The sequence below is a fragment of the Morus notabilis genome, unplaced genomic scaffold (genome assembly GCF_000414095.1).
Source record: "Morus notabilis unplaced genomic scaffold, ASM41409v2 Scaffold804, whole genome shotgun sequence".
Taxonomy (NCBI): Eukaryota; Viridiplantae; Streptophyta; class Magnoliopsida; order Rosales; family Moraceae; genus Morus; species Morus notabilis.
This window is the reverse complement of record NW_010361209.1, coordinates 473,937-488,460: the sequence shown is the minus strand read 5'-3', so window position 1 is coordinate 488,460 and position 14,524 is coordinate 473,937. Positions and strand designations below refer to the sequence as shown.

Genomic DNA, 14,524 nt, shown 5'->3' with positions numbered 1-14,524 from the left:
ACTACCTTTGATAATTTTTCATTTTATATTTTTGTAAAAATTATTTAACGAAAAAATTAAATAAAATAAATTTTAAAACTAATTCTATCTCTTCATCTTTTTCTCTCTATATATTTTCTCGTGTGATTTGAATGATTTTAGTTAAATATGGCAAATTTCTATAGCGTCTGACAAATTCGATTTTTTTTCTTATGATTATGGATTATAATAGGCATGGTGCACGAACGTTCATGATTAAGAATCAATATTACTTTACAAATTTGTATGGGTTGAACATAAGTTATGACTTCAAATTTTTCTAAAAAGCGCAAAAAAAAGAGAGAGAGAGATAATTAAGATGATTCGTTTGAAGAGCCTTGCAATTAGAGGTGGCAATTTGTATTGGTAGGTCGTGTTCATGTCATATTGACCCCCTCAGTTGACAATGATAGGTCTGACACGAATATGACATGTTTATTAATCGTGTCGAAATATAAAACTCAAACACGACCTGTATATTAGTGGGTTCACACGACACGACACGAATAACCCGTTTATTAAACATGTTATAAATATATCGTGTCAACCCGTTGATTACCTGTCAACTCGTTTATAAAATGTGTGATAAATAAGTCGTGTTAACCTATTTTTAAACTTGTTTATAAAATATGTGATAAATGGGTTGTGTTAACCTATTTCTGAACCTATTTTTAAATATGTTTATAAAATGGGTAATAAACAGGTTGTGTATTCGTGCTACCCAAATATGACACGTTTAATAAACGGATTATGACGGGTCAATTGTAGGTTGACAAGTCAACCTAAAAATGACACGTTATTTAATCTTATTTCACAAATTCGATGTGATTTTGACCCGTACTTATTTATGATAAACATAAATTTACTAATTTTATATGAATTTTGAGTCATATTATCGTGTCACTACCTTAATTATCAGCCCTACATGTAATGATATATAGATCGTTTAAATTGGATTAGACATGAAAAAGTTACAAATCTCAAGACTAGACTCGCATGACCCCCGCCCCCAGCAAAACACCTGTCTTCATGCGTCGTGGGCCATGTTGTTCTTTTTTTTTGGTTTAAATTCCATCGTCTCTTCCAATTTGGTGCATCATTTATTCATATGCCTTTCGTTTACTTGTTTTCTTCTTTCTTTCTTTGTTTTCCCTCTTAAATTACTCTCTTTTTACACTTTTCATTCTCATTGCTTTCTTTTTATTTCATGAATATAATTTCACCCACCCATTAATTTGTGGAAGAACTTTTTGCTAGAAATTTGTGGAAGAACCTATAATAAGAAGAAAATGAAATATAACTAACTGCACAAAACAAAATCTAAACCCATCGATCAGAAAATGTACTTTCTGCACTCAATTTTCAGTATTTTGAAACGAACGTTAATTGTTCAAAGAAACGCGTTTTTCGTGACAAAGTAAATTTGTCAAGTAATTGGTTGAAAAATAAAGAAATGCCCCTTTCCTTCTTCCTTTTCCTATGGATACACAAATTATTGAATAAGTGTACATTTTCTATACATTCTTTTTAATGTTTACAATATTTTAAGAGATTTTACTGAGAAACAGTTTTTGAGAAATAAATTTAGTCTGATTGAGTACAAGAAAAAATAGCTATGAAATATGTTTATTTATTTATAAAAAATAAAAGATTATTCGCACTTATGCTCTTAATTTTGAATTAATCCCACTTAGCTTATCCGTTAAATACTTAAATTTCCATTAAAGTAGGCAAAAAAGAAATTAAAGTTTAGTGGAGTGACATGATTTTCTTGTCTATTTTTACTTTTATCAGTATTTCTAACATGATGAATTAAGTGTGACTAATTTAAATTCTAAATAAATTCTACATTAGGAAATGTTCTTTTTAACTACTGATAGAAATTGTTGTTTCAGTCGTTGAATTAAAATTTTAATGGCATGATCTATGTGTGTTGACTTAAAAAATTTACAACACTGATTACTACAATCACACATTAGACCGTCAAAAACTTGAACGTATAGTAAAAGTGATAGTATCTACAAATAATTGAAATGCCATATCTTATTATGAAAATCCCCTAAAAACTCGAGAGAATGTGGCAATGACATAAACTTTTTTCTATTGGGTTTAAAATATGGTTCTTAAGGTTTAAGGCTAAAGTCGCAAAGAATTTACGTAAGGTAAATCATAGATTTACAAAGAGAACTCCTCTAAAAAAAGATTTACAAGGAGAACTAAAAAATACTTAGACTTCGTTCGTTTCGCTGATTCGAGTTTAGAATTCGAGTTGAGATGTGATTGTATGTGAGAGCTTTTTACTGTAGCAAAAAAGTTAGATGTGATTGTTTATGAGAGCTCTTTACTGTAACAAAATTTAAATTTTAAACTCGAATCAGCGAAACGAATGAGGCTTTAATAAAATCAATATAATCTAATAACAATAAATATAGGCTTATTTTTTATAATTTCTCTGATAAAAAAAATGTCAATGGCCCGCTAATTATTTCATATTTTACTCAAAATAATTAAAAATTTATCTTTTTTTAAACTTTTTTTTACTCCGACCTTAAAAAGATCAACTCGCGCATGAACACCATACCATCACGTTTCCCAATCAGGGCCTGATTGCAATAAGATATTGTTGTCCCTGTGAATGTGGCGAATGATCTTCGCTTCTCGGGAACAACAAAAACCACCATCCCGCTCTTTCCATCATTAAACGACAAAAGAAGAACGCAATCGGAATGTGATCATTTCAAAAATAATTTTATTTTTTAGAAAAAATAAAAATAAAAATGTATTTACTTTTAGAGAGAAATTATTTTTAAAAATGTGTTTAGTAGATTTGTCAAGAGATTATTTTTAGTATAAAAAATCTATTAATATATCTCTCTCTATTTGAGAGAGGAAAAAATAGAAATAAAAAATAAAAAAAATTAAAAATCATTTTTCATTTCTCTCATTTTACACTAAACCAAAAAATCGTTTTCATTTTTATTTTTATCTTTAATTGTGTCAAACGACGATTCTCTTCTATTTTCATTTCTCAAAAAACGTGAAACAAAGACAAAAATAAAAACAACTCCAAACAACGAAAGCAACTATGTCCAGAAATAAAACAAAAACAAAATAGAGCCTACAACGAAAGACACGCAGCCTTCAAACACGGTGTGAATCACGCATCAAATAAGTTGGGAAAATAGTAACGAAAATCAACGATTGTAATCGTGCTGGAATTTTAGACGGGCCGCCCGCGACCGTCCGAAAATACTGAGTTTTTGCCCGAAGCCCGACCCGACCCGCCCGAAAATTTTGGGCCGCCCGCCCGAGCCCGAGAAGGCCCGTGAACGGGCCGCGGGCTCGTATTTGGCTACCCAAGCCCAGCTGGGCCCGAGCCCGCTCGAAATGCCTTAATTTTTTTTAAAATTTTTATAATTATTAATTTATTTTGTGTTAAAATTATATAAAAACTAAAATCAACATGCAACAGACATTATTAACACAATTTAATAAATTAATTTTGCATATTAATTTTTAAATTCGTAATTCATGATTGCCTCGTTAAAAATCTTACCAAGAAAAACCTAATTGGGATAAAAACTTGGTAAGAAAAAAAGAGTGCAATCATTTTGTAACGATTAACAAATTTTACAAACTTACAAACTTATACAATTACAATGTCAAAAGTAAATGCATATTTACAAATTATAAATTTACAATTTAATTTGAAGCTGAAGGATCGTCTTCAAAATTAAATGTTAATCGATTAAATTCATCGATCCATTCTTGATTTGTCGGTGAAATTGTATCCTGTAGATGTTGATCGGCACGATCTCAATCCTTAATGCAGACTAAGACTTCAATAATGTCCTTTTGCAATGCATTCCGGCGTTCCTCAAGTATTTGTCCTGTCGTATTGAAGGCTTATTCGGATGAAATAGTGGAGACTCGGATCGAAAATATATCCATTGCCAATCGAGTTAGGTTGGCCAAGTTAATGCCCGTGCCCTCTACCATTGAACTAAGTCAAACGATTCTCTAGTACCATTGACTACTAAGCTTTCACTGAGGTGCGTCATAAGCTCGTTGAAGCTGCCACCTGTTGATGAAGATCCACTCCTAGCTTCTGTTTGAGTTGTCTTCTTCTTCTTCTTCTTCAACCCGAAAACATTCAAGAATGAATGCGGGTTTTCATCTTATTGTTGCGGTTTATGTACTCTAGAGTTTGTGCGTCTAAACCTATTATCATATTTACTATATATCGAATATATTTTTGCCTTTATTATTAGAAATTGGTCCGAATAATTGATGCCTAAAAATTCACTTAAATTTTCTAAACCACTTTCTAAACCGTCTAATTTTAATATATGATAAAAAATAGTACCTAAACCACCCAATAAAGGTAACTTAGACCAATATTTTTTAGATTTCTTTTCCATAGAATGGATAGAAACTCTTAAGATTGTGTCCTCCCTAATATTCGCCAAACAAAATATTAATTCTTAAAAGTTCACCAAAAGCTAAAGGTGATGTTGGGTAATATGTTCTACTAAGTTTTAGAGCAACTTCATGAAATCTACCTAAAAATTGATACAAAACTTTGGTAATTTGCCAATCGTATGCCTCTATATGTCCTACTCTTAATTTTGCACACATATAGTTTGTTATAGCATCCTTATAGGGGATGCATTGTTGAAAGCTCAATGTGAGAAATTGTAGACAAAGTCTCATACATATGTGCACATCGTGAGAACACTTCTTCATTTGTTTGTGCTCCTACATCGGGCTTGATAAACTTCTATTTTACAATGAGATCAGAGAAAGAAGGTGGCCACTACTTCAACTGTGCATTAGGATTATGTACAACCTTAATATATCGTTGCCAATTAGGAAGCTCTACAAAACTAAGTAGTTGATCTAAAGCAGCTATCATTTGCGCAACTTTCATACGAGTTACTTGTGGATCGTATTTCCAAGTGGTTAGACCACTGGTTGCGCGATCAAAAGATAATTGTGTTTGGCAGAGTTCGGGTCCGCCGAACTGGCTAAGCTTTTGAAGACACTTTTCAGAGTGTCTTCTCAAGTGTGTGGTGCCATGAATAGTGTCACCTTGTAATTTAGATAAACAATGTTTACACTAAGCTATATGTTTAGTGTTACCTTCATTGTCGATCTCCTCAATTGTGTCGAAGTGATCCCAAACTGTCGAGGTGCGCGTGCATTTCCTCCTAGAGGTTGCAACACTTGCAGACGCAGTCGCACTTGCACTCGCCGCTTCTCCACGCCCATCACCATTGCGACCACGACCTTCAGTTCGCCCACCAGGGCTCGGATTATTAGATTCCTGCGTAATAAATTCATTAGTGAGAAATTGCTCTTCTTCCACGTTGTGTTGGGCATCAACGGGAATACCACTATAACCAAAAGAATCCATTATAAAAAAAATAAGAGTGATTTGAAAGAGAGCTTTAGGATAATGTGATAACTTTTAGAAAAATTATGAGAGAGATTGAGAGAAATTGAGAGAGATTGAGAGGGATTGAGAGAGTTTGAGTGAGAAAAATGTGTGTGGGATGAGGGATATTTATGAGAAATTATTGGGTTAAAAATTTGATTTTTTCCCCCAAATTCGGATCCAACGGCTACTTTTTGTTTTCGGCGGGTCGGGTTCGGACAGAAATTCGGGCAACGGTAAAAAAAACTAGCCGTTAGAACCGGGCTTTTCGAGTCGGGTCGGGCTCCAACGGTTAACCTTTTCCATTGGTTGGGTTTCAGGTAGTTCGGACAAATCAGGCCTAGCCGGCAAAATTTAAAAAAATTCCGGCGGACGACGACAACACGACGGTAGGCTCCGGCGTGGTATCCATTTTTGGGGGGCCCGAGCTTAAAAATTTATTGTTGGACAGGCCGGCAGTTGAGTTTGCCCGCCGAACCCAAAAAATTCGGACCTCGGGCCGGCTCAAAGTTCCAATACTAGATTGTAAGGTTTCACTGAGATTATAGGCATTTTTAAAATACATTTAATTCTGAGTTTAAGCATTTTTTTATCATATTATCTTAATTTTGTTATGATCCAAAAGAATCCAAAAAATATTTACTAAGATCTAATTATTCAAAATTTTTGTTTAAAGGGATCTAATTATTCAATTAACCTATTCCGAAAAGGCAAAAAAAGAAAAATTATGAACATTGGTTTAAACTTTAAAGTTAAGATCCAAGAGGAATTACTTTTATTCTGCTGTTCTAACCCCATATAGTTGCATTCGTAGCACACTTTCAAATATCAATTACAATCCTTCAAAGATACAACACCATTACAGAGCAGTCCAAAGCAGTTTTGAGTAGATTACTTGAGTTTTAAGGTATGTACAATGGAGCAATAAGGAGTACGGAAGTCCTATAAATTTGCCAATAAATGACCATAACTTCATGAATTTTGGTCATTTTCAGATACTCAATTACGATGGACTCAGGCGCTGAATCCCTTCTGCAGAGAGCTCCAACGACTCCTCGGAACGTTGACGCAAGCTTGTGCCGATGCCTCAGCCATCTTCTCGTTCCTAATTCCAGCGTTGCAGATGTTTGCGAAGGATCTCATGTGCTTCATACCATATTGGGACAGGGATCCACAATGCGTCTCAAAAGTCCTCACCTGCATAAAAACACATTGTTGCAGTATTTTTGTATCAGAGACCCGACTACAAGAGGTGTTGTAGCACCTGCAATATTTGTATATTTCATATAGAACTGTTTTTAAGGGCGCTAGAAGAGAGGCTGGACTTTGGGAACAGTACCAGAGTCTTTAGGCAGTCCCAGTCATCAACGAGTGGAAGACCAGCAGGGCGAACAGCATTGAGCAGCTCCGGAGCTTTCTCAATTCCAACCAAGAGTTTCCCAATGAGTTTCACGCTGTCATCTATATGCATTCTGTGTGACATTGCTTCAACAAACTCTTTCTGTGCTTTGATCTTCCTAGGTGAGCCTTCAGGAGCCTTTCGGAACTGCAGAAGGTAGAATCAAAACAAGAAAAAGAAAAAGAAAAAAGGGATAGTCAGAGAGCAGAAAGGGGCTGGTTGCAGGCAATCGGATAGAAATACTCAGGCTTTATGACATTCAAAGAGAATTATAACATAATTCAATAGAGAAAGAAGGAATAACCTTAACCCAGAAATGGACAAGATCAGCATCCCGCTGGTTAACTGCTTTAGTACGCGGCCTCAAAGAGTTCTCATCCACAAAAGTAAAGTTATCATTTGCAGGGTTTGTACCAAGATACAGGAAGAGATTGTTCTTGCTAAGCTGTACATCACCATATTGCATGACATGAGAGCCATAAATAGAATTCTCATTGGCTGTCCTCGTCTTAACCTGGTAACGCCAGCAAAATGAATCATAAAGCTTTCATTTGTCAACGGGATTGAAATACAGGGATTATTCGACCAGTTCACAATTCCCATATGAATCTATGCCAGTCACCAATAATATTGAAATAGAGGGCTTGTCTAATCCACGATCTAAACTATGAATCTAGTGAGCACAGTTTCTTCCTCTTTTCATTCTTTCTTTCTTTTGTCATACTTATTTATCCTAATGACAATGTTGGGAAGGAGCTCTTACCAATTGATACTGCTGGTGCAAAGATTCTGTCCGCAAATTGTGCACGTCACTGTCCATAAAATTACATGGTTAAATTCACTGAAAATCTTGCAGCCAAACATGCAATTTAGCTTCTTTCATTGCCTTCTCTGTTATAGGCTAGGCCCCCAAAAGTATAATTGTGTAATAAATACCTGTCCTCCATCCATGAAACACTATACAAGTCTCCCAAACAGGTTTCATATTCTGGGGGAGGACTGGGATACTCTCCAGGGCAATACGTTCCCCAACTGCTTTCTTCTGCATTCGAGGCTGTGGTTGCATAGATGTTCAAACCTTCAGGAAGAAGACCCTCAAAGATACTTCCAGATTCACAAGCTTCAAGATAAAATACCTACAACATATAATAAATCAGTTCAACAACCGAACATCACAGTATACCCGAACTGACGCAAATTGTATTCATTAAATAAGAGCTTCATTTAGTAACCTACCAGGCTTTTATAGGTCCCTGCAGCATGTTTCTTCTTCAAGACTTCTAGCAGATCATCAGCAATTCCTGCAGGCAAAAGAATGAGATGGAGATAAGAGGATCTGCATTATGATAATTGAGAACCAAATATCCAGACACCACATATTCCCACTTCCTAGTAGTAAAAGTACTATCGTTATGATTTGTTCTTATCATTAGGACCGTGCCATTAAACCAATATTGTATTTGTGAACTAACAGTAAGCAGGCAGTATTCATAAGAAAGTTGCGTCTGCAGAACTACTAACCAAGAACTCCAGGACCACCATGGTCACTATAGAAAATGAAGATATGATCATTGGGACCACTATCCACAACTTTCCCACTACCCCCTTTAACGGCAGTCTTATTTCCAAGGACAACCGCAAAAAAATTGTCCACAGTAACATCATCACCAGTATAATCCTGTCAACAGAACGATCCACCATTTGAGTGGAACAACAACACTAAACAGTTAAGAATTTCCGGCATATGCTAATACCAGAGGGCAAACAAGCATACCTTTGGAACTCCATTGTAAACATCCTCCCCGTGTGGGCTGTTAATTATAATTCCAGGCCTAGGATTCTCTTCGTCGTAAGCGACGTCGTCATACATGAAGACAATAATGTTTTCATCCTTCAGCCCACCCTTCCTCAAGAGTTGGTAGGCATGACAAACATCAGCCTGTAATAATAAAAAAAGAAAATAGATTCATTAATGATGCTTACAAATTTCAATTACGAAATCTAGAAGAATGAAATACATCACGCGAAAGCGACTCTTAAAAGTTTAATCCACCAGGCCCATTACTGATTCAACACCTACTTGCAGTCATTTTCACAAAAGCAGACAAAAGAGAGACGTAACAAACAAGAATACCAATCCAAAAGTCTTCTATAGTTATTGATGGAAAGGATAAATTATTGGATCTTGCATCATAACTTGTTGATTAATTCATTAAAAAAATAGTAAAACTAACTCCCTAGTTGAGATTCCGAACAAGTGCCGACAATACTTTTCTTCCATTGATGACCATTTACTTTATATAACACAAAGAAAGTTAGATACAGATTTGATTACTGATAAAATACCGGAAGAACACAGAAATCTGAAAATAAAATAGATGTTTATAGCAGAAATGAAATATCTAATTCCAGTTATCATATTAAAGCGTTCCGTACAGGTTTTAGATTTAACTAAAACTGTTTGTAGAAAATTTCACTGGCACCAAGTAAAAGCTTAAAGCAGAAGAACATGGATTTAGAATAAAAATAACTGTGTTAAAAAGAAAACTAGAGCGTAAAGAATATACATCGCCAGTATTAGAGTTCAGAGTAAGAAGCTTAATAAAGCATAACTTTCCATTCATGCTTACTTTCGAAGCAATCTCTAGCTTCTGAAAAGCTAAAGTTTGAAATCAATAAGTAAAAAAATAAAATAAAGCGAGAAAATAATATCAAAAATTTAAAAAGGAATAAAAATTTTAAGATAACAACTCAAGATCAGATTAAAGGAAAAGGAATCGTTTATTTTCCTTAATACGAAAACTTGATCTACCACAGAATGATATAGAAATCAAACAACGGAATCGCTTATTTCTCTTAATACGAAAATATGAATACCGCGGAATGATATAGATATTAAATAACACCAAAAAAAGGAAATAATTTGGGGGATGGTAAAAACCTGATGCCTGTAATTCCAGTATCCATTGGAGCCGGCGATCAGAACCGCCCATCTGGTTCCTACGGCGTCGTTGTCCTCGGAAACACCACCACTTCGGAAGAATCTGGAAGCTTCCGAAGGTAACCGGAGAACGTCTCCGATGAGGTCCCGGCTACAGGATGCGACCACAGAAATAGCCAGGAAGGATAAGAGGAGGACGCCTGTGGCGAACCGAATCATGGCGGTTTCCGGTTGATCGCGAAGTTTTTTTTTGCACCGGAGGAAGATGGTGAGGATTGAAAAGCAAATATGACGAGCCGACGAGGTATTGAAGAGGATATTTATGGTGAATTGTGATCAAGCAAAAAGTTTTTAATTATCGATTTTGGTCACATTGATTTTATTTTCTCAGAAAAAAAAAAAGGATTTAGGTGGGGCCTAGTAGGCGGACTTTTTTAATGGACAAAATCGCTTTAATATGGCACGTACATGTGTCTAGGTGCTTCCACTTCGAAACTCGAGTTGCACGTTACCTTATCGTAATTCGCGCGTGTGGACTGTGGACTACCTTATTATTATTTTTTCCTTTTATTACTGTACAGTACCTTATCTTTAGATTTAAATGAAAATTTATTTTTCATACATCACTATTAGTAATTTATACCTTTTTTTATATTTGGAACTGGAAGATTTTTATTTTTATTTTTTATTTTTTTTTGCTGAGAGGGGAAGAGTTGAATGCAGGACGTTATTCTCCATACCAACTTAAGCTGCCCAGCGCTGCTATTGGCATAATAATTATGGGTGATAATTTATGTTACGTGTTATATTTGTGTCATATTTTGATCATTTTTTTTAAATTTATAATTAATTTAAACACAATTTGTGACACAAAATTTTTTAAAAATCACAATACGGTACGATCACTTTATGGGTTGACACGACACGAAAATAATTAGTGACACGAAATTGACTCGTGAATTTGAAATTGACTCTTGAATATGAAATTAACACGAAAATTGTATACTTTTATTTAGTTTTTTACATATTAGAAATAACTTAAAATTCATAAAACACTAAAATACAATAACATCCATTTAAATTAAGCAAATAATAGTATAAGATTTTGAGTATAACTATCATAATATCATAAGTTTATAATAAAATGAAAAATATGTAATAAAAAAATATATGTATTTTTTAATTTTTTACGAGTTTCGTGTCGTGTTTAGGCGGGTCCAACCCGAAATTGACCCATATTTTTCATGTCAATTTCAAGTCTACTAAATTCTGACTTGAACCTCTTTTTTCTCAACCCTAACCAGTAAAATTTATGTCGTTTTCGAATCGTGTTATCGTGACCCATATTGTCAGTCCTAATAATAATCGGTACACTATAGATAGGCCCAACCCAGTCCTCTCGTACTAGGGTTGGCTTCTCGCAGTTCTCCCTTTAACACCAACGATAGATAAGAATCGAACTGTCTTATGACGTACCCAACTCACGTACCAGTTGAATCGGTGAACAACTGAACCATTGGGACCTTCTTCAACTCCAGGATGTGATGAGTCGACATCGAAGTAAGTTAGACTGGATTTTTTTGGTACGTTTGGTTTGACCATTGGAATGGAATGACAATTCCTTAAATGCCATCATTCTTATGTTTGATACTTTGATTGGATAAAAAGACTTTTATAAATGACTATTCTTATGGAATGGTTGAATAATAACTCCTAAACTGAATCGCTTGAATGATCATTCCATCGTAAAATTTGCATTAATTAAAATTCTTCCTCCCTAAATTATCCTTCCTAATGTTATAAAATTTACTTTAAATACCATTTTCACCACCCTTATGTTATATAATATTTATGCTTTGTTTCCTTGTTGTTCTCATATATATAAATATTATATATATATATATATATTGCTGAATTGTTTGTCTTAGGTTGGTTTTTTGTTCTAACACGCGTTTTTAAATTAATATTCTTTGCTTTATTTCGTTGGTTTTTTTTTTTTTGGGCTAAATTGCTTGTGTTAGGTTCGTGTCCCATGAAACTAATAGTTTTATTATGTGAGTAATTAGTCATATATCAAAATTAAAATTATTTGAATATTGATTATATATCAAATGAAATATTCTCCTTAAACCTGGAGAGAGAAAAACAGAAATTAAAAAATATTATAATTTAGTTTTAAACATTATTAATGAACAAGATGTAGGGATACTTTAGTAAACTATTCCATTCTATTTTGATGACTAACCAAACATAATAATTGTGATTCTAATTTTAATTCTAATGTTCAATCAAACGATAGAATTTGAATGAACCATTTGTTGTGCGTTTGGTTAGTGGATTCGTGTCATGATTCGAATCATAGTTCGTAACTCGTTATAGTATTTTCTCTCACAAAAAATACACGTAAATCGAGAATGATTCTGAATCATGATTCTAAATTCATGAACCAAACGTCTGATATTTTTGTTATCATTCCATTATATTCCTATTTTTATTTTTATTCTTATTCCTATTCTCACTTCATTTCACCAAACCAAATGTTTAATTTACAATTATATTAAGAAAAATGAGACAAATACACTTTTATTTTTTGATAGGAGAAAAGTACATTTTTAAATTTTATGTGTTTTGATTTTTACCTCTTACTCTTATTAGTATCATTTTAACCAAATACTATATTAGTTAAAAAAATATTAATTAAAATTAGAGAAAAAAATTAGACGCATACACTTCTAAAAATAAATTCAGTAATTTTCTCATTATTATGTTACATGATATTGCGAGTAAGATCTATTTTAATACATAGTGCATTTTAGGGTCGGCATTAAACATGACAAGGACTCGATGTTAAGATGTAGATTAAAAAAAAATTGCTTTTTTTTTTTTACTTTTTTTTTGGCCAATGGAAATAGTTTTCGGTACTTGGTACAGTGAGTAAGCTCCCAGAAATCCTTCAACTCATGGAAAATAAATCTTAATTGTTGTATTAGAGTATCTCTAATAAAATATTAAATTAATGTGTTAATTATAAATTTAGTATTTAAGTGTAAAAAATACGCTTTAATATAATGCTATCTTATGATAAATTTGTTCTATATTATACTTTGTGACAAATTTTCTACCAATAATAATCTATGTAAATTTGATATTTGATTGTTATTGATTGGAAAGTTTACTCTTTCATGTAATTATTACAACTTTTACGTTATTTAATTATTTTAAAAATAAATATTTATTTTTACAACTTTTAAAATTTAATAATTATAAAAAAAGTAATTTAATATTTTAAATAGCATTATATATTGAATTACAAATAAAAATAACATATCATATTTCCTTGCTTCAGACCAAAAACGAGGGGTTATATAAAAAGGCTTTCACCTTGTCTTCTGTAGAATGTACTTTCCAATTCCCATCGCAAATATAGAAAATACCAATATACATATTTTTTGGTAAAATAGATTTATAATCTCGTTTGGTTTGTTAGTTTAAATTTTATTGATTTGAATAAAAAATTTAAATTATATGATTTAAATTGTAATTTAAATTATAATTTAAATTGATATTTAAATGTGTATTATATTTACTGTTTAAACTTAATTAAAATAAACTAAATTAGTGAAATAAATGAGAATTTAATTACGCTAAATCGGCAAAATACCAATCTTTTCACAACTAAAGAAAAAGGAGGAAAATTACACACACACAAAAAAAGTTCTCTTTTACAATCAAGCAAAGCAGTGTCAATAAGCAATTGGTGTCAATAAGCAATTGGTGTGGGGACCAAAAACTTATGCACGTGGGCCCGTTGAAAGATGCTCCAAGCTACGCAAAGGCAGCAGCGGTATCTTCTCTTTTTTTTTTTTTCTTTTTTCTTTTTTCTTTTTTTTTTTCCTGTGATTACAATATTCATTTGCGGCCACCAAAGTTGGGTCGCTCAAGCAATGAGGCTTGATTGGCTAGGAGTGCTAATCGTCCGGTATGTTAGGGACAAACGATAAGGGAAAAAAAAAAAAATTGTCTCGTGCAGGAAACGACAAAACCGTGCGAAAAACAACCGAAAACACTCCTCCACTCCTTCCGCGAAAGCAACGATGAAAATTGAAAAGGTTTAGACTCATTCATTTTATCAATTTAAATTTAAAATTTAAAATTTATTGTAGTAAAAAGTTTTCAAAAATAGTTATATTTAATTTTTTTATTATAGTAAAAAACTATCACTTAAAATTATATCTCAACTCGAATTAAAAACTCGAATTAACAAATTAAACAGTCCTTTAATGTCTCGCATTGGCGTTTGAATTTTCAATTTAAATAAATATGTGATATTTTTTAAGAATTTTTAATTATAATAAAAAAAATTAAATGTAACATTTTAAAGAATTTTTAATTGTAAAAATCTAAAATTAAAATTGATGAAATGAATGAGACGTAAATTGTCTCCCACCCAGTTTCATACTTGGAAGCCATTCTAACTCTCCTCTAAAACTAGTTTACAACAGTTGATTTGCCCTTCCTTGAAAGTTTTAGATTTCTTTTATTTCACCGATTCGAGTTTTTAATTTTAGAATTTTACAATTAAAAGCTCTCAAAAAATATCACATCTAACTTTTTCTGCTACAATTAAAAGCTCTTACAAAATGTCACATCTCAGCTCGAATTGAAAACTCGAATTCGCGAAGCGAACGAGGCCCTATTTGTATGGACTATGTTGAATTTCTCGCGTTTG

At 32.9% G+C, this 14,524-nt stretch overlaps 1 protein-coding gene across 1 annotated transcript; it reads right to left on the bottom strand.

Annotated features, from left to right (window-relative positions):
• Positions 1–6,207: 6,207 nt before the first annotated feature.
• Positions 6,208–10,115, bottom strand: LOC21402472 (vacuolar-processing enzyme). The gene is made up of 9 exons (XM_010098792.2): positions 9,796–10,115; positions 8,629–8,793; positions 8,376–8,532; positions 8,091–8,155; positions 7,791–7,990; positions 7,618–7,666; positions 7,159–7,368; positions 6,795–7,001; positions 6,208–6,652 (listed from the first exon to the last, which is right to left on the bottom strand). Exons 1-9 carry the CDS (start codon positions 10,012–10,014, stop codon positions 6,470–6,472), a joined length of 1,455 nt encoding a protein of 484 aa, XP_010097094.1. The 5' UTR covers positions 10,015–10,115; the 3' UTR covers positions 6,208–6,469.
• Between the last annotated feature and the right edge of the window lie 4,409 nt (positions 10,116–14,524).